This window comes from Bufo bufo, chromosome 3 (assembly GCF_905171765.1).
Source record: "Bufo bufo chromosome 3, aBufBuf1.1, whole genome shotgun sequence".
Classification (NCBI taxonomy): domain Eukaryota; kingdom Metazoa; phylum Chordata; class Amphibia; order Anura; family Bufonidae; genus Bufo; species Bufo bufo.
Window position 1 is genome coordinate 69,153,714 of NC_053391.1, and position 19,955 is coordinate 69,173,668.

At 43.7% G+C, this 19,955-nt stretch overlaps 1 protein-coding gene across 4 annotated transcripts in view; it reads right to left on the minus strand.

Moving 5' to 3' along the window:
• Nucleotides 1-19,955, minus strand: part of ROBO1 (roundabout guidance receptor 1) — a 345,972-nt gene that overhangs the window by 110,492 nt on the left and 215,525 nt on the right. For all 4 annotated transcript variants that reach the window (XM_040423239.1, XM_040423237.1, XM_040423238.1 and 1 more), the window contains exon 3: nt 14,598-14,755. In XM_040423239.1, coding sequence (XP_040279173.1) covers nt 14,598-14,755 — 158 coding nt within the window. The remainder of the gene's footprint in view (nt 1-14,597; nt 14,756-19,955) is intronic.

Genomic DNA, 19,955 nt, shown 5'->3' on the forward strand with positions numbered 1-19,955 from the left:
AGGCTGCATTGTATGACCGCCACCACTTATACAGACTGTGTCTGCCCTAATACAGTTCCAGGGCTAAAAGATACCAATATTCAGGTGAACTGAATAAAAATTAAAGTAGGGTTCTATGGTAGTGTGACCTGGTTTAGTTCAGTGGAACCCTGGTGGAGAGAATGGGCACATGCCCCACACTATGGCATGTACTGCATATAGTGTACTTGTGTGCATAAGGCTTAAAGGGGCAATCCAGCTGTTTAATACGGATGACCTATACTGCAGACAAGTCATCAAAACCAGAAACGGAGCCGGAAGAAGAAGTTGAGTAGTGGCCATGGCCATCCATTGAGTAGTGGCCATGGCAGCGTCCTGCAGCTCAACTCCCGGTCACTTAAAAGAGCTGATCGTGGGGGGTGGGTTGTCGGACCCCTACCAATCTGATGTTGGGATAGATCATCAATATAAAAAAGATGGAATGCCCCTTTAAAGTTAATGTCCACACTTGAATAATTTTTTTTTAAATTTTATATGAATTGTTCAACTTTTTACATTACTTTATTGTGGTCCTAGATTCATTTTTCGGAAGCACAGCGCCAAATCATCTGCATAACACAAAGACAATATATTAAAAAAAACTTCTGGACTCCACCTAGTGGTTGCTCCAGGCATCCTTGATGCTACCCTTTAAAGGGCATCTGTCAGCAGATTTGTACCTATGACACTGGCTGACCTGTTAGATGTGCACTTGGCAGCTGAAGACACCTGTGTTGGTCCCATATGTGCCCACATTACTGAGAAAAATGAAGTTTTAACATATGCAAATGAGACTCTAGGAGCAACGGGGGCGTTACCGTTACACCTAGATACTCGGCTTTCACATGACTTGGGGCGATATTGGAAATGGAAAAAAATCTGTTCAAAATTTGACAAAATTTGGATCTCCATTCCTAGACATGCTTAATTGCCAGAGTCTTACCTACTTTAGCATTTTTGAAGCATACAGGATTTGGCATGTCCCTAGTATACTTGATACGGCCCCAGTTCCTTTGGCACAACCACCATTCAACTATTTTCCCATAACTATAAAAACTTGTCTTTATCTATCAGAACTGTGATAAAGACAAGTTTTTATAGTTATGGGAGATGTCAGGTAGTCACTAGTGTTATAATATAATCACTAGGGATGAGCAAATCAAGTCGATTCGCATAAAACTTTGTTTCAATACTGTACGGAGCAGGAGCTCCGTACAGTATTAGAATGTATTGGCTCAAATGAGCCCTATATGTCCCTGACAAGGGATAGATACCGCCACCCGAGTAGAGACCTACAATGACTACAGTCGAACAGTAATGTCATTGGTCAATGCATGTATCAGAAAATAATAACGTTACAACATAGATAAATAATCGCGAATAATACATATATGCTCCCAAATAAACCAGTGGCATCCAAATATGATCACCAGTGGAAAAAAAGGAGCACATACCATATGTCCCAGGAATTCTAACTTTGTCAGGGACATATAGGGCCCATCAGGAGGTTCCTGAGATGGGAACACCCCTATCGGGGCGGCCATTCTGTTTTTGATAGGCAGGGCTTGTAATTTGATAGGGCAAGTGTGAAGGTTAGATATTTTTCCTTTCCTTGTCCCGCTCAGCCTTATTGCCAATTGCTTTTTATGGGCCTAATCTGGGTGATTTTTAATGATCATCAGTAATCGTTATGTTTAACACTGGTGAAGGTACCCTGTGATTATAAAAAAACATGTCTGCCAGTTGCCACCACTAGGGGGCTAATTTGTACACAGCAGCATATGGCTGCCAATGAGCTGAACAGGAAAGATACACAGATCTGCCACCTAGTGGCAGCAACTGTGGTGGCCAAGAGTTTTAGGTATATGTGTGCAGGGGAAGACGGTTTGGAGGTTTAGAGGAACATTGTTCTGTCCTAAAGAACCACAGTCTTACCCTTTATATTAGGGGGATGCTTTTACAGTTTTCTCACATTTTAGAGCTGAGATCTATCAAATTATTACCATGAGGAGCGATGAAGTTCTAAAATCAGAAAAAAAGGCTTCATTTCCCTAAAACGTTCCTACTGTCTCCTGAGACAGTCCAGAAAGCGAGTTATTCAGATGCTAATGGTTTTTTGTCCTGGAGACAGGCCAGTCTGCGATCAGAAGGTGGGAGCGTGGAAGAAAGCTATGAAAAGAGCGGCGGAGAGTCTTCTAAGGCTGATATTTGCTTTGTACAGGTTGTGATCCAATTCAAAAGCAGTTAGATGTAAAGCGTGATGGGAGCTATTAGCATGAGATAGGCATCATAAGACCAGATCAAAGATTTCACCAGTGTGTGGAGGGAACCGGAGACTGGTGACTGGGAAACCATGGGAATAAAACCTCTTCCCTGGCGAAGTGTGCTGGTTTATAGGAATGTGCCGGCAGTCTGCTCTTGAGGACCATCTAAATGCTTCACCAGGGCATTTGTTTTAGCACCAAATTATGGGAGATTCTCCTAGATAAGGAAGGTTTGATGTAAGATCAAGGGCTTTAGAATACACAACCAGGAGGCTATGTACAATGAAGATCTTGACATGAAGAATAGAAATCTGGCAGGGTAGAAACTTCTAAAATAATGGGGGCATCTTTGACGCCACTACAGGGATGCCAACCAGTTCTTTTTTATGGACAACTTTAGCCAAAATCATGGACAGCCAACATTTTTTATGGATACATTGGAAAACCATAATGAATGATAAAGATGATAAGTAATACACGTCTATATCTCAATATACTGATAAGAACTCATTACCAGCATTTACTGTGAGCTGTAAAATGATGAGAATTATCTGGTCAAGTACCACCAGCCTCAAAAAAAATCACAGACACATCTGTTTTTCTTCATGGACAGAGGAAAAAAGTAGCTTATTTTTACAGACTGTCCAGAAATTTCTGGACGGTTGGCAACCCAGCGCCAGTATTTTGGCTAAAAAGTAACTAATAATGATACATGGCATATTTACACCATAATTGGTGACCTTTTGAGCTTCTCAACACTTTTCTGGGACCAGCACCTACAAGGAGAATGGAGCAGGGAGAGTGGTGGCTGGAGAACCCCGGGTTTCCCAGGGTCCGTCCACCACCAAGCACTGCTCCCATACAAGTGAATGGGAGCACACCGCGCACGCGCAGCCCCTGCTCCCATTCATTTCTATGGGGCAGACAGAAATAGTCGAGCCAGCGCTCAGCTATTTTCAGCGGCCCCATAGAAATGGAGGGTGGCTGCGCATGCGCAGTGCGCCCTCCATTCATTTCCCCTCTCCGTTCTTGTTGTAGGTGCAGGTCCCAGAGGTGGGACCCGCACCTATCAGACAATGAGGGGGGGGGGCTAAAAAGTAACTAATAATGATACATGGCATATTTACACCATAATTGGTGACCTTTTGAGCTTCTCAACACTTTTCTGGAGTGTCGAGAAAAGGGGTGGGGTTTAGAAGGGGGTGGGGCCTATAGCAGCTCATCAGACTTAAAGGGGCATTCCCATCACATACAATGGGGGCATATCCTAGCGATATGCCCCCATTGTATGTGATGGGAATGCCCCTTTAAGTCTGATGAGCTGCTATAGGCCCCACCCCCTTCTAAACCCCACCCCTTTTCTCGACACTCCAGAAAAGTGTTGAGAAGCTCAAAAGGTCACCAATTATGGTGTAAATATGCCATGTATCATTATTAGTTACTTTTTAGCCCCCCCCCCTCATTGTCTGATAGGTGCGGGTCCCACCTCTGGGACCAGCACCTACAAGGAGAATGGAGCAGGGAGAGTGGTGGCTGGAGAACCCCGGGTTTCCCAGGGTCCGTCCACCACCAAGCACTGCTCCCATACAAGTGAATGGGAGCACACCGCGCACGCGCAGCCCCTGCTCCCATTCATTTCTATGGGGCAGACAGAAATAGTCGAGCCAGCGCTCAGCTATTTTCAGCGGCCCCATAGAAATGGAGGGTGGCTGCGCATGCGCAGTGCGCCCTCCATTCATTTCCCCTCTCCGTTCTTGTTGTAGGTGCAGGTCCCAGAGGTGGGACCCGCACCTATCAGACAATGGGGGCATATCCTAGCAATATAACTTGCGCCATAAACTGGTGTAAGTAATAGCTCAAGTCTACGGCAGTCGAACTTCAGTTTCTGGCGCACAAAGTGCCAAAGATGCACCTCATTTATTAAAAGGTATCTGCCACATCTTCATTAAGACTGGGGTATGGGAAGGTCTGTCTTAATAAATGACCCCCACTGTTTATACCAGTAATTATGATTATTTAATGGTTGTCCTCATTTGGAAAATTTACTTTTTGTTAGGAGCGTTACCTAATGAGGAGCTCTAATCCTTGAGAGAACCAGGGAGCAAGTGTTCAATTACTCTAAAGCGCCTCTGCAGGAGAAATCAGGCATTGCATGGCACCTACTAAAATCAGAGGGCCAGAGAGAAAGATTCTCTTGGCATCACATTCTATTCTTGCTAAAACAGAAGGATCCTTATTGTGCCACTAATATAAATGTATCCGCCCAACAGACATCACTATTCTATCATTTTCCCCAAATACCACTATTTATAAGTTGTCTTATTCTAAAGATATTATCCTACCACTGCATCCTGTGGCAAATCTGTGTTCATATTCAGTTGCTGTAGGTTGTGTCCTGCAGTGGAGCCTTATAATGTAGAACACAAGCAGACATATCAAAAACCTGGAAGTAGGATTCAAACGTGGGGGATAAGAGAAAACGGCAAATTAGGTAAATTTGAAAGAAAAAAAAAAAAAAAAAAGCAGGAATTGGAGCTAGAGTGATAAGTAGTTTATGGAATGACCCCCTTTAACATAGAGCTCCCCACTAATTCTATAACCGAAAATTAGAATTTTTTGGAGAAAATCAAATGCTGCTATTATTACAGCACCCACAGGAGTTGTTTATCACCAATTATTTTCCAGACTAAATACTAAGGCCTCTTGCACACAAAAGTTGTGTGGCCGTATTGTGGCCCGCATACGGCGGGTCCGCAATACACGGGCACCGGCCCGTGTGCACTCCGCATCACGGATGCGGACTCATTCACTTGAATGGGTCCGCAATCACGGAGATGCGGAATGGAAGCACGGATTGGAACCCCACGGAAGCACTAGGGAGTACTTCCGTGGTGTTTCTGTCCGTGCCTCCGCACCGCAAAAAAATAGAACTTGTTCTATTTTTTTGCAATGCGGACGGATCACGGACCCATTGAAGTTGAATAGGTCTCGATCCGTCCCAGCCACCGCAGGACCTTGCCCGTGCATTGGGGACCGCAAATTGCACAGCGTTCGTGTGCAAGAGGCCGAATTCTCATATTTATTAATCCTGGCGTTTTATTCATTAGTCTTAAACAAATGTTCAATGGGGCTAATTGCACCAAATTTATTAAAGGTGAATGTCTCTTAAAAGAGCTATCCCATGATTAATGTAAAAAAATTAAAATCAGACATCATAAAGCACATGACAATCTAAGTTAGAACCAGCCTTGTACCTCACATCGATCCAAAAATACCCTCAATCATTGATACAATTACTCTGCTAGCGGCGTCTCCTTTCTCAGGTTGTATGTCCTTTCTTCTGAAGTTTTTTCCTTATGACAGCTCTGGGCGCATGTTCTTTCTGCTGCAGCTCTCTCACTATCACAGCTCAGGGGGCATGCACTTATTGCTGCAGCTGTCTCCATACCACAGCTGAAATGGCACGTCCTTACTGCTGCAGCTTTCTCCCTGTAATTGTCACAGGTCATATCCGTACTGCTGCAGCTCTCTCCCTATCACAGCTCACGGGGTATATCCTTACTGCTGCAGCGCTCTCCCTACCACAGATCACAGGGCATACCCTTACTGCTGCATCTTTCTCCCTATCACAGCTCACGGGGTATATCCTTACTGCTGCAGCTCTCTCCCTATCACAGCTCACAGGGAATATCCGTACTGCTGCAGCTCTCTCCCTACGACAGATCACAGGGAATATCCTTACTGCTGCAGCTCTCTCCCTATCACAGATCACAGGGAATATCCGTACTGCTGCAGCTCTCTCCCTATCACAGCTCACGGGGTATATCCTTACTGCTGCAGCTCTCTCCCTACCACAGATCACAGGGCATACCCTTACTGCTGCAGCTCTCTCCCTATCACAGCTCACGGGGTATATCCTTACTGCTGCAGCTCTCTCCCTACCACAGGGCATACCCTTACTGCTGCATCTTTCTCCCTATCACAGCTCACGGGGTATATCCGTACTGCTGCAGCTCTCTCCCTACCACAGCTCACGGGGAATATCCTTACTGCTGCAGCTCTCTCCCTACCACAGATCACAGGGAATATCCTTACTGCTGCAGCTCTCTCCCTACCACAGATCATACGGTATATCCTTACTGCTGCAGCTCTCTCCCTACCATAGCTCATAGGGTATATCCTTACTGCTGTAGCTCTCTCCCTACCACAGATCACAGGGAATATCCTTACTGCTGCAGCTCTCTCCCTACCACAGATCACAGGGAATATCCTTACTGCTGCAGCTCTCTCCCTACCATAGCTCATAGGGTATATCCTTACTGCTGTAGCTCTCTCCCTACCACAGATCACAGGGAATATCCTTACTGCTGCAGCTCTCTCCCTACCACAGATCACAGGGAATATCCTTACTGCTGCAGCTCTCTCCCTACCATAGCTCATAGGGTATATCCTTACTGCTGTAGCTCTCTCCCTATGACAGTTCACAGGGCATGTCCTTTCTGCTGCAGCTCTCTCCCTGTAACGGTTACAGCTTTTTACAGTAGATATGGCTGGTGGCGGTTAGAGAATAAAGCTGGGCATGTGCGTCCTCCTCAGTGATATTACTAAATGAGCAGAGGAATAATGAAAAAGAACATACAACAGGTGGCGCTATCAGATAGATTTTATTGAATAATACAATGGATATAATAAATTTGTACTTGCATGTGATTGCAATAGTATTCATATCCAGGTACTAAACTGTAAAATGCTGAATATTTTCCATGACTCAAATCCTTTACCGAATATAGCACCACACATTTGTGCTGGTGAATGTCAAGAAAATGTGCTAATTTGTTGCTGAAATATGATGCTGTACCATGATCTGCAACAGGGTTGCCAACCAGAATGTTTCTTTTTCTCTGGACAACCTATCCCAAGATCACGCGGACAGTCAACATTTTTTAGTGGAGAAATTGGAAAACTTTAATTAAAGATAAAGATTATAAGTCATCCACGTCTACAGCTCAATGTACTGATAAAAACTCATTACCAGCATTTACCACAAGCTATACAATTATGATAATTACCATCAAAATAATGTAGTTCAGTGTCCAAAAAAATCACGAACACATCTATTTTTTTTCTTTTCATGGACTGGTTGGCAACCCTGATCTGCATCTTTTCTACCCATCTAGTGATGCTTTCCCATACCCCAGTGCACTTATATTGAGATCTTCTCTTCGGGGCTCTAGAAAAGCTGATGACCATAGAGGCTGTAAAAGCAGCCATATTGGTTTTCAGACAACTTTTTGATAAACATAATAAATTTTGTTCCCGAAAACAAGCAATAGAGGCCAAAATAGTTCCAAGGCTCCTAGACCTGGTAGCCTCTGCTTCTCCTTACACAGGGATGTTCCTTCCCTTGGACCTCATGCAGGTGGCCATATCAATAGCAAAACAGATCACAAAAAATCTATGAGAGAAATTGTAAACTATTTTTTTCTGTATCAAACCACGCTAAGCAAAATTCTGTGTATTCACAAAGACTGGCAAAATAAAGTGCAGCACTGTGTCAAACAAGAAGACACAGAAGCTTCTGCCCGAGGAGAACATCATATGACATTGGCATTCAATCATGTGCCACCCTCTCCAGCCAGGAATGTCCTGCTCCTCCACAGCTTATATCGCCTATAACATCAAAATCTGAGTCTTGGGTAGAGAAAAATAAACCTCTACAATTATCAGAAATTCACAAGAAGTTACCAAATAACCATCAGTAGCTAAATCTCTCTTAAAGGGAACCTGTCAGCTGCCCTATCTGAGAGCATGATATGACAGAGGGAAAGATGCTCAGCTGTGTAATATATAGGTTTATATGATTTGGAGCAGAATTACTTAGTAAAAAGCCAGTACATCCTGACAGGACTCCTAGAAAAGACAGTAAGAGTCCTGATTACCCCGCCATGCAGGATGACTGACAGCCTGCTCTACACACACTGATACAGGGTCAATCATCTTGTGTGTAGGTCAGGTAATTAGGACTCTCTCGGATATATATGATGATTTCAAGGGACACATAATTGTCACAGACTATTAAATCAGATACTAGTAATAATTGTTGGGAAGTTGGGAAGACCAAAACATATTTGAGGGCGGTAAAGGTGGAAATATCGGTAGTCACTCAGCTTTTCCAGAATCGCAAAAATTTAATAGAAGATTATGCCACATTGGCAGCTACATTTTAGAACTAAATGCTCTTGCAGTGCGGCAGCCCACCGGGGAAGTGTGAGGTGGAGAAGGAGGAACGGGAGTGGTGGTGGAGATGCTGAGGGTGGTGGTAGCCCTCACGGTGACTAATCCTTGCTCCAGCACTTGCTGGGCCACGCGTGCAGTGAAGGGAGGGACATAACCCTAATTCTTTCCTTCAGGGCACACCCTGCCTGGTGGTGGCTGGGCTGCCATGGATGCTGGGTGGATGTGTATTGGGAAACAAGACAGGAAGGCGGATGGGGCCAGGCCTGCCGGGTTGCCGGGAGGCAATGACTAGGCCAGCTTAGAAACAGTAAATAACAGTCACTTTTCTTGGAGATGATGGGTGGAACAGTGCAAATACAGGTAGTAGGCACATTTCTTAGGTATATCAGAAAGCAGACCCTTCCCAAAGGCTGTGTATAAGTGGTGCATACTTTGTCCTCCAGAGTATTGGCCAAAGGTGTGCAATTTCTCTTAAGAAATGCTTGCAATGCCCAACTGCAGGGTGCAGTCCTTCAAATGGATGGTCAGTCTATCTCCTTAGTGTGGCAGGCGCCAGAAGGAATATAACCCAAACCACGTGCAGTTAAGCCTACAGCCACAAACGTGCATTACCTTTCACTGTCCAAGCACTGCCCCTATTTTAATGGTCCTCAACCTTCAGTAAAAAGTCTATTATTGCTACAAAAAGTTTATGAATCAACTGCAAGACGTCTGCACTAAGCAACTACCTAGTCGTTACTATTTGGGGGAAGGGGGGGGGGTCTCTGCAGAGTCTAACACTGGCAGCACTGATTGGGTAGTGGCAGATGGCATAGAAACACACCCCTCAACTGGTGAATCCCCATTTGAACCTTTATTGAACATTTTTGGCAGTTGAATCCTAAAATTCTAGCAGGAATAAAAGAGGGATGGCACAACACAGAGTGATGAGAATAAATGCTCGGGAATTGGTATTACACGACTTATCAAAAACTTAAAATGAGACCCAACCCACAGTACAAAAATCTATTGTTTCCACTCGACCTATTAGGCAAACACCAGCACAGAATATTTGCTCTCGCTGGGCACACAAAGCCAATGCTCTAGAGTTTACTTACCAAGTTTCAGTAGTAATCTCCTGCTCTATTGATTTAACCCTTCCTACCTGGGCATTTCTGCCCCACTTCTTATCACATAGCAAATACAACCCCAAGTTTCAAGCAAGACTACTTAAAGGTTAGAGGGCAGCGGTATAAGCCCACATTGTAACCCTTCAGGTGTTGAGAAGAACATGTCTGCCTTTGATCTGACTTGTGCCTTTGTTCTAGCAGGTGGGAAAAACGTCATTACGGCAGAGACACCAAACCACATTAAAGCCGAGATGGAGCAGCTCGATTTATTTATATGCTTTAAAGCAGAATCTTTTGCCTTTTGTGCAGGGATTTTCTTACTTTGCTTTAGAAGGAAATCTTCATCTTTGGATCTACTAAGTAGATATTAAGTAGTTGCAGAACATTTGGTCAGCATCATCCCTATAGGGACGGGGTTGATCCAATGTGATGCGTGAATGCAGAGAATTTCCCATTCCCCGCGGCTGCGCTGCGCTCTAGTAGGCATCACATTATCAGAATACAGGCTCCATAGTCAGCAGCCTGCATTCTGCCAAACGTCCCCATAGTTCTGAGGAAAGATGCTGAACTGTTCCCATTGCTAATGACAAGAAAGCTGAACAGAATGTTAAATTACTGAATTGTCTCTAATACAGGATTAAAAAGGGCAAAATCTCTTAGAAATCAGCTTCATCGTTCCTCTGTTATTCTTATTGGAAATGTATGAATAAGTATAGAACTGGATGTAACCATTCCCTTAGAGAAAGGGGTATGTCCCTGCACTCTCAGCATTGATTGGACAGACTCTGTAAGGACATGTCTCCAATGAGTAACACCCATTTGATAATTTATGTATACATTTCTAAGAGGAATAACAGAGGAACAGCTTCACAATTGCTATATTAGACAATATTTACTAAATTCAATTACTTACTAACTACACCAGACCTGCCACGACAGCCGACAACTCCTCTTAAGGATTATTCATATGGATATCAGTAATCTACTGGAGTGATGATATGTGTTACATCGGTGGGGGGTTAGTTACTACAACTCCCGTGATCGAAAGAACAAGGAACTTTCTTCCCCTTCCTCTCACAGAGGGCCAAAGGAACTCCAACATTTAAACACGTAGCAGATGTGCAGAGCGAAGACAAGAAAACTGCAAAGCACTGCTCTATGCCAACAAGATAATCCAGAATATTAGATAATCCTGTTAGAGAGTCTGTCACCCTTCCTCATATGTCTGTTTTAGGGTACTTTCACACTGGCGTTTTTCTTTTCCGGCTTAGGCCTCTTTCACACTTGCGCTGTCCGGATCCGGCATGTACTCCACTTGCCGGAATTACACTCCGGATCCGGAAAAACGCAAGTGTACTGAAAGCATTTGAAGACTGATCCGTCTTCAAATGCTTTCAGTGTTACTATGGCACCCAGGACGCTATTAAGGTCCTGGTTGCCATAGTAGGAGCGGGGAGCGGGGGAGCGGTATACTTACAGTCCGTGCGGCTCCCGGGGCGCTCCAGAATGACGTCAGAGCGCCCCATGCGCATGGATGACGTGTCCAATGCGATCACGTGATCCATGCGCTTGGGGCGCCCTGACGTCACTCTGGAGCGCCCCGGGAGCCGCACGGACGGTAAGTACGCTGCTCCCCCGCTCCCCGCTACACTTTACCATGGTTGCCAGGACTTTAGCGTCCCGGCAGCCATGATAACCATTCAGAAAAAGCTAAACGTCGGCTCCGGCAATGCGCCGAAACGACGTTTAGCTTAAGTCCGGATCCGGATCAATGCCTTTCAATGGGCATTAATTCCGGATTCGGCCTTGCGGCAAGTCTTCCGGATTTTTGGCCAGAGCAAAAAGCGCAGCATGCTGCGGTATTTTCTCCGGCCAAAAAACGTTCCGTTCTGGAACTGAAGACATCCTGATGCATCCTGAACGGATTTCACTCTATTCAGAATGCATTAGGATAATCCTGATCAGGATTCTTCCGGCATAGAGCCCCGACGACGGAACTCTATGCCGGAAGAAAAGAACGCAGGTGTGAAAGAGCCCTTAGAGTTCCGTCAAAGGGGCTCTATACCGGAAAATAACTGATCAGGCATAGCCCCATGCATTCTGAATGGAGAGTAATCCGTTCAGGATGCATCAGGATGTCTTCAGTTCAGTTGTTTTGACTGATCAGGCAAAAGATAAAACCGTAGCATGCTACGGTTTTATCTCCGGCGAAAAAAACTGAAGACTTGCCTGAATGCCGGATCCGGCATTTTTCCCCATAGGAATGCATTAGCGCCGGATCCGGCATTCAAAATACCGGAATGCCGGATCCGTCTTTCCGGCCTGCGCATGCGCAGACCGGTAAAAATGTGTAAAAATTTACAAGACGGATCCGTCTGTCCGCCTGACAAGCGGAGAGACGGATCCGTTCTTGCAATGCATTTGTGAGACGGATGGGCATCCGGATGCGTCTCACAAATGCTTTCAGTCACATCCAGATCGGCGGATCCGACGGGCAGTTCCGACGACAGAACTGCTTGTCGGATCCCACTGCCGCAAGTGTGAAAGTAGCCTTAGTAAAGTCTTCTGCATAAACTAGCAATTATGGGGGTCATTTTCTTGTAACTCTGCGTTGTGCCGTTCCTCTGCTTTTCTTCCTATAATCTACTTTCCATTACTAAAAGGAGTGTGACTGGACGGTGTGAGAGTCTGCGGGGACATGCCTCCACCTGATAACACCCAGTTAGCAATTTATTCATACATTTATAGTAGGAATAACAGAGGAATGGAACACAATTGGCATATCATGGGAAATATAACTATTTACTAAACCAGACATGTCAGAGGTGGTGACAAGGACTTTGTACATTGACATGAATGTTTACCTCAAATTCTACCGTTCATCTTTTTGCCCTCAGCGCGTTCTAATTTTCTTTGTAATCATATGCGAACAAGACACTGGTGCCATAGGGATCATTGACCATAATTTATGCACTGCACAGACTGTAATGTGCGCATTTGGAAACAAATCCGCACAAAACTCGGACATGCTGCGGATTTTAATGATACGCCCATGTGAATAGCTCTTTTCATTAACATTAGCAGTGGATTCCGGAACATAAAATCCGGACTATATACGCATTGCAAATACGATCGTCTGAAAGCGGCCTAAGTGTAGAGACTCTGTGCATTTATAAGGCACGTCTCCTGCAATGATACATACAAAGGTACATGTCCCAGGATTCCCCAAAACTGCGCATATTTTAATTAAAATGATTGAGAGACTACAAATCATTTACTCGTCCTTTATCAGCACGACCAAATAATTCTGGAACAGATGGCAGAAGCGGGGAAAAAAAAAAAAAAACTGTATTAGATAGAGCCTGCCGCTTCCTAAGCATATGGATTAACATCTTGTTCCACTGTTTTGGTATAATCAAAAATACTTATCAACAATCAGCAGAGTTATACATTTTTAGAATTAACTGTAGTGAGATATAGTTGGAAAAATAAAATTTGGCACCAAAATAGGTAACGTAAGACGCCCCCGGGAGAAATGATGTCAGATTTCCAATGGAATTCTTATTACTTGGAGTAAAGTCTGGCAAGGAAGTCGTACCGCTCATTCATTGGAAATGCTGATTGATGGACTGTCTCTTTAAATTTGGTAAGAAGTCCTAGGCAATGAGGAGTCCATTTGTTTCCCCGACAGGACAAATTATATTAAGACTCTAAACAATTTGTCAAACCACAAGGAAATATCTAAAATGAATAGCAATCACACACAGCAATGCATTTAAATGTGCCCGTGGTGTCTGCTTTCCAATGAAATTTAGCACCAAATTTCAAATGCAATTATACTGTAGGTCGTGTGAAGATTCGCTAGTCAGTCGCCTTAAAGGGGTTGGAGGCTTCAGGACTAAATGATAAAAATTGTGTAATATAAGAAGATATATGTATGTAACTTACTAAAGTACTCTGACTTAAATTTCTGCATTATTTTTTAATCTTGTTTAAACCAGGCCACCATGATCTTTAAAGGGGGTTTCCAGAAATAAAATATTGATGACCCCTATCCTCAGGATAGGACCTCAATATTGTATTCCCAGAAACCCCTTTAAAGGAGTTGTCTAGCTTTTTTGAATTCTTTAACTGCTTAATTGTCAACCTCACCGATTGTGCCTGTTGAAAAACTCATAGGCACCCACTCCCCTGCTGTCCGTTTCGGTGCCCAGGCTCCCTTTGGTGGTCTTCCAGTTCTAATCTTGTAAACTTCCAGATTGACGGGGTCACATCCACTGATGCAACCAGTGACTGGCTTCAGAAGTGATGTTTCTCCAAGCGGCATGTTATTGCTGGGTCACCTGCCGCTTGGAGACACATCACTGCTGAGGCCAGTCATTGGCTGCAGCGGCGCATGTGACCCCGTCTGCCTGGCAGTTTACAGGACAGGGACTGGAAGGACTACTGGAGAGTACAGGCTGGGGTTGACAGTACGAAAGCTCCCAGTGCTGGAAAATCCATTAAGGCTACTTTTACATATGCGCTAAAGCTATCTGGCAGGCTGTTCTGGATCCGGCAAGACATGGAGACCCATGTGGCCTAGTAGAGTATAACATGTAAACCTAGTCTTAATTGTTTGGTGACAAAACAACATATGTAAAATGGGTGCAGTCTTTTTTTTCCTGGGAGATGACCACTTCTGCCTCAAATGATGTCATCCTGTCTGCATCCTGTCAATGAAATGACATCACTTCCTGTCGCAGTCACCACAAAGACTAAATCTGCAAAGGTCATAGACAATAAATGAGATGGGGGCTTAGGAAAGACTTGGAAGTGTAACCATCATGAAGTAGGGGAGATAATATGGGATCCCATGCCAATTTGCGTTTAGCAACAGGTTTGAGATTGATGTGACACTTAAAAAACTCCAGCTGAACGCTAACCCATTTCTGTCACATAAAAGCAGGGAAACCACCACACCACTTACCGTGATTCGCTCATCTCTGTCATCTATTGATGTCCCATCTTTCCTCCAAGATATTGTGGGTTCTGGGTGACCTCGAGGAGGTTGGCATTCCATCACGGCAGGTTCTCCAACAGCCACCATGACATCTGAAGGGTTCTGTCTGAAGTCGTCTCTCAGAACTGTTAAAAAAAAAAATAAGACAAATAACCTTAAAAGGGTTGTCCAAGTTATATAAAAAAAAAAAAATATAAGGCACTGTAAATATGATGGTCAGCAATAAATACATAAACTAAGCAAGTTTTAGGCAAAAAAATATATAAATATATTTACTTATTTATCTAGTTGTGTTCTGGCCCCTTTGTTGACGTGCAGTGGCAGAGCTGTGGGGGCGTGTAACAATCTCTGAGGGTGTCAAAGACTTCCTTTCCCCTCCACCTGCTCTGCAAACTGAGTAAAAAAAAATGGCTGCCCTGCCTGCAGTCTGACTGCTGGGATACTCATGTTGTATGTGACTTTGAGTCCCGGTTATACAGTACAATGAGATTGATGATACACACAGGATCTTCCCCTATCTGTTCTTGTGTAATGTTCTGCAGACACTTCCTCAGAGCCAGCAGAAGAGTACAGAGGAGAGAACTCCTCCAGTCTTAACCTCAGGGAAGGTAAGCCGTTGCTTACTCCTCCTTCCCCACTGAGAACATATACTGTACATGTATAGGAGAGTAGTGGTTCGATCAACAGCTTTTGAAGGTGCATGGGCACTATATAATCTATACATCTAGTAGACCCCATATTTGTACATCTGTACATATCCTCTTATGTCTTAAAAAGAGAACATACAGTCATAAAACCTACACTAAGAACCTCATAAAACCATCTGTCTTGTGAATGGAGAAAATTTGTATAGCACTCTTTAATTACAGAAACTGCTGGTCTGCACATGGAAGATGAAAAATGCTAGATGTGGAGTAGGGAATGTAGAACATGGCTTCTTCTTTCCCTTTCTACCACCTAGATCTGTGATGGGTAACATCTGGAACTCCAGCTGTGGTAAAACTACAACTCCCAAGATGCACACTTGCTTGGCTGTTCTCAGAACTCCACACAAATGAATGGAGCATGCTGAGAGTCATAGTTTCACAACAGCTGGAGTGCCGGAGATGAAGTTTGCTTGTCATTTCTATGGTCACATACATTTTCTCACTCACATGCTCAGCTCAACTATGCCTAATGTGTCTGAGAAAATAAATTTAGACTGACTGCCATTGTATAACCCTCTGAAACATGTTGGCATTATGCAAATATTGGGCAATAAATAATTGTTTAGTAAACCTAAGCCTTACAGGGGTATTCCAAACGCAGACATTGATGGCATATCACTAGGACATGCCATCAATGTCATACTGGTGTGGGTCTCACCTCTGGGACCTGCTTCCATCCCCAGAATAGGGCCTCCATTGACTGCTATGGAAGTTCCAAAAATAGCCGAGCGCTGGCTCACCTATTTCCAGCAAACCCATAGCGGTGAACGTAGAGCCCACCGCGCATGAACAGCCATGTCTCCATTCAACACTATGGGACTGCAAAGCATTCTTGCTTGGCTATTTTTGGTACTCTCATAGCAGTGAATGGAGACCACGCTGAACATGTGTAGTGCACTCTCCTTCACTCCCGTTCTGGAGATCCCAGAGGTGGAACATGCAAATATCTGACATTGATCCTAGCAACATGCCATCGTTGTCTGAGATGGGTCTAACGCTTTAAAGCAGTATTCCCATCACCTACAATAAGGGCATATTGTTAGGATATGGCCCCATTGTCTGATAGGTGCGGGTCTCACCTCAGGGACCTGCACCTACAAGGAGAACGGAACGGGGAGAGTGGTGGCTGGAGGACCCCGGGTTTCCCGGGGTCCGTCCACCACCAAGCGCTGCTCCCATTCATTTCTATGTGGCAGACGATTATTTTCGGTGGCACCACTGATATGAATGTAGGGTGGCTGCGAATGCGCATTGCGCCCTCCATTCATTTCCCCGCTCCGTTCTCGTTGTGGGACCCGCACCTATCAGATAATGGGGGCATATCCTAGCGATATGCCCCCATTGTATGTGATGGAAAAACCCCTTTAAGTGTTAATGCCATTTCCAGCGCAATATACCAAAATCACCTTGAAGTAATACACAGAATGTAATTCTCTAAAACTGCTTAATTAGAACATCGATTAACTTATTCTGCGCATGTATCCAAGATATATTGTAGAGAAAACATTGAAGCCAACAGCCGCTGCCAAATATGCTCCACTCTGCTTCATATTTCATTCCTCCAAATTGCTGACAACTTGCGTTAGTCTGTTCATTAATTAACTGCTAATACAGAAGAACTTAGGAAGAAACCTGCAGCCTAATGAAGAGATTGCGAACTTGAAATACCTACCTGAGCAAAAAACCTCACTGCATGTCATTAACATTAGAGTTGTGATCACAGTTAAAGCAGCAGCCATAACGAACTCTGCGTGTGCACAAAATGCTCTTTACAAACTTCCAATAGAGACAAGTTCACTCCAGAAAGTTTCAGGACAAATATGAAATAACGGACAACCCACCAAAAGATACAAACATTGCAATACTAAACCCGTTAGGTCACAATGACAACAGATATGTTGAAGAAATTCCTGCTACTCTTTCATTGATGGGGGTCCCGTGTGTAAGTTGGGGGACCCAAGCCCACTTTAGGAGGTTAATTTGCTGGGGAAGTGAACGGTGATGCCACCACCCCATGTCCCCTAAATGTGCAGCACAGCCCTTTTCATGGTCGAATCGTGCTGCCACTCTGGAGCGATGAAGAATAGGCATAGGAAGCATATGGTGAATTATTCTTAGCCTAATTTTTGTAATCACAACCCTTTTAAGGATTCCTCTAAAAAATAAAAAAATACTTTTCCCATTACATTTTCCACCCCATGTCCCCTAAATGTGCAGCGCAGCCCTTTTCATGGTTGAATCGTGCTGCCACTCTGGAGCGATGAAGAAAAGGGATAGGAAGCATATGGTGAATTATTCTTAGCCTAATTTTTGTAATCACAACCCTTTGAAGGATTCCTCTAAAAAAAACAAAAAAAAAATACCTTTTCCCATTACATTTTCCACAATTGTTTACATTTTCAAATTTAGGTCGTTTGTTCATGTAAATGAAATCCATCGAAACGACGGCAGAACATTTGTCCTACTTTTATACAAGATTATGAATTTGACTGCAACCAACTGGAAAAAAGAAAGAAGCAAAAAAACACTGAGGTTTGGATCATCTTGGGCTGTAATTTAAATTTTAAGCAAGAGTCTAAAGTACAGAGTAGAGAACAAGAAAGGCTCCAGCATATTTATATATGAATGAAGCCTACAATAAAATGTCGAAAGCACATTAAAAAAAGAAAAATGAGATTCATAATCCAAGCCTAGTATTTCAAGCTACGAAAAGAAAATAACTATCTACATATAGAATCAAAACTCACTTAATGACTGTCTGTTGTCTCACAAAGAGAAAATGCCAATTTGCCTTGGAGACACACACTCCTAACCAGAAACAAATGTATTCAATTATCTGTACAGAGTTTGCTCCAGACAGGAAGCACACAGCCGCTTTGATTCATATTATTAAACTTGTTTGACATGCGAGCACATTTATGATAGTCTGATATAAAGAAGGCTACCAGGACAACAGGAAATGTACAGTTAAAATTATAATGAACTCCATTTTAACTTTTTTGGCCATTTGAGCTTCTCGTCTTTAAGAAATCTTGCAAATGGCAGTAATTATAATTCTCCATTGTTTTCTCCATGTGATTTGCATGACATGATATACAGACATTTGAGTTTGATTCTGCAACATGGATGGGCTGTAGTTAGCATGCTCCTGCCAGCACATGGGATGTTCACTTGGCTTGTCAGACTTAGGGTACTTTCACACTAGCAGCAAGGAACTCCGGCAGGCTGTTGTGGCGGGTGAACAGCCTGTCAGATCCGCGCTGCCGCTACTGCACGCGCGCCCCCTGACTACCACTCCGGCCCGATTGACTATAATGGGGGCTGGCCGGAGTTCCGGTGACAGTACGGCAAACATGCCGAGAAGTGTGAAACTAGCCTTACCAAGCTGTCATTATAAACCCCCTACTGGCTGCATTCTCCATGACTCCATTTTAATCTTCTAGCCTCTCCCATTCAGTGGATGGCATTAGTCGGTAGCAGCGTTTTGTCAGGTGGGCGGGAATGTACTTCTACCAACAAAATGATACCAAGACTGGCTGTAAGTCACGGAAAATGTGGCTGCAAAGTGTGCAGCTAGAAGAGTTCATTGAAGACGTGATGTGAAAACTCAATGATGATACATATAAACTCAATAAAAATAAAAATAGTGAATCAAAGGATTTGTTGAAGGATTTGTTGGATTAGAATGAAACTTTCTATGGATTGTAATGATGTTATATGTAAATGATTGCAATATTAGCGCGAAAGGAAATGTTTATTGGGGAAAAAAACTGTACAATTGAAAGCAGGCTCTAGGAACCTGCTGGATACAAGATGAGATATGGCCTCTAGCCTGGATACAAGATGACATACAGTCTCTAGCCTGGATACAAGATGAGATATGGCCTCTAGTCTGGATACAAGATGAGATATGGTCTCTAGCCTGGATACAAGATGAGATATGGTCTCTAGCCTGGATACAAGATGAGATATGGCCTCTAGTCTGGATACAATAAGACATATGGTCTCTAGAATGGATACAAAATGACATATGGCCTGAAGTCTGGTTACAAGATGAGATATGGCCTCTAGCCTTGATAAAAGAAGAGACACGGCCTCTAGTCTGGATGCAAGATGACATACGGCCTCAAGCCTGGATACAAGATTAAATACAGCCCCTAGCCTGGATACAAGAGTATTAAAGAAAAATAAATACAGCACCCACCAAAAGCATGTTGAGGAAGGCTAAGGAATAACCAAACCGTCGCACTTCTAGGTTGATTGTACTTGTACTTACCTTACTTTGGATTAAAAGCACAATTTTCTTCAATTTGTGGGATGCTGCCTTTTTCTATACATGGACTGGATACAAGATGAGATACGACTGGACATGGAGGCATACAAATTCTGTATGATACCCAGCAGCACATTTGCCCAGAGATGTCACAGCTGGGCCTGTAGTTCCTGCAGACTAGTAGGTTGTCTGTCGAAATTGGCTTCCATGCTGGTCCCATAAATGCGTCATTGGTGATAAATCTGGTGACCGGGAAGCCAAGAAAGCGTTACAATCTGGTGGCAACATCCTTGTGAAACCCTTGTGCGGGTGACCGTTGTCTTGCTGAAAAATACCAGTTGGAAG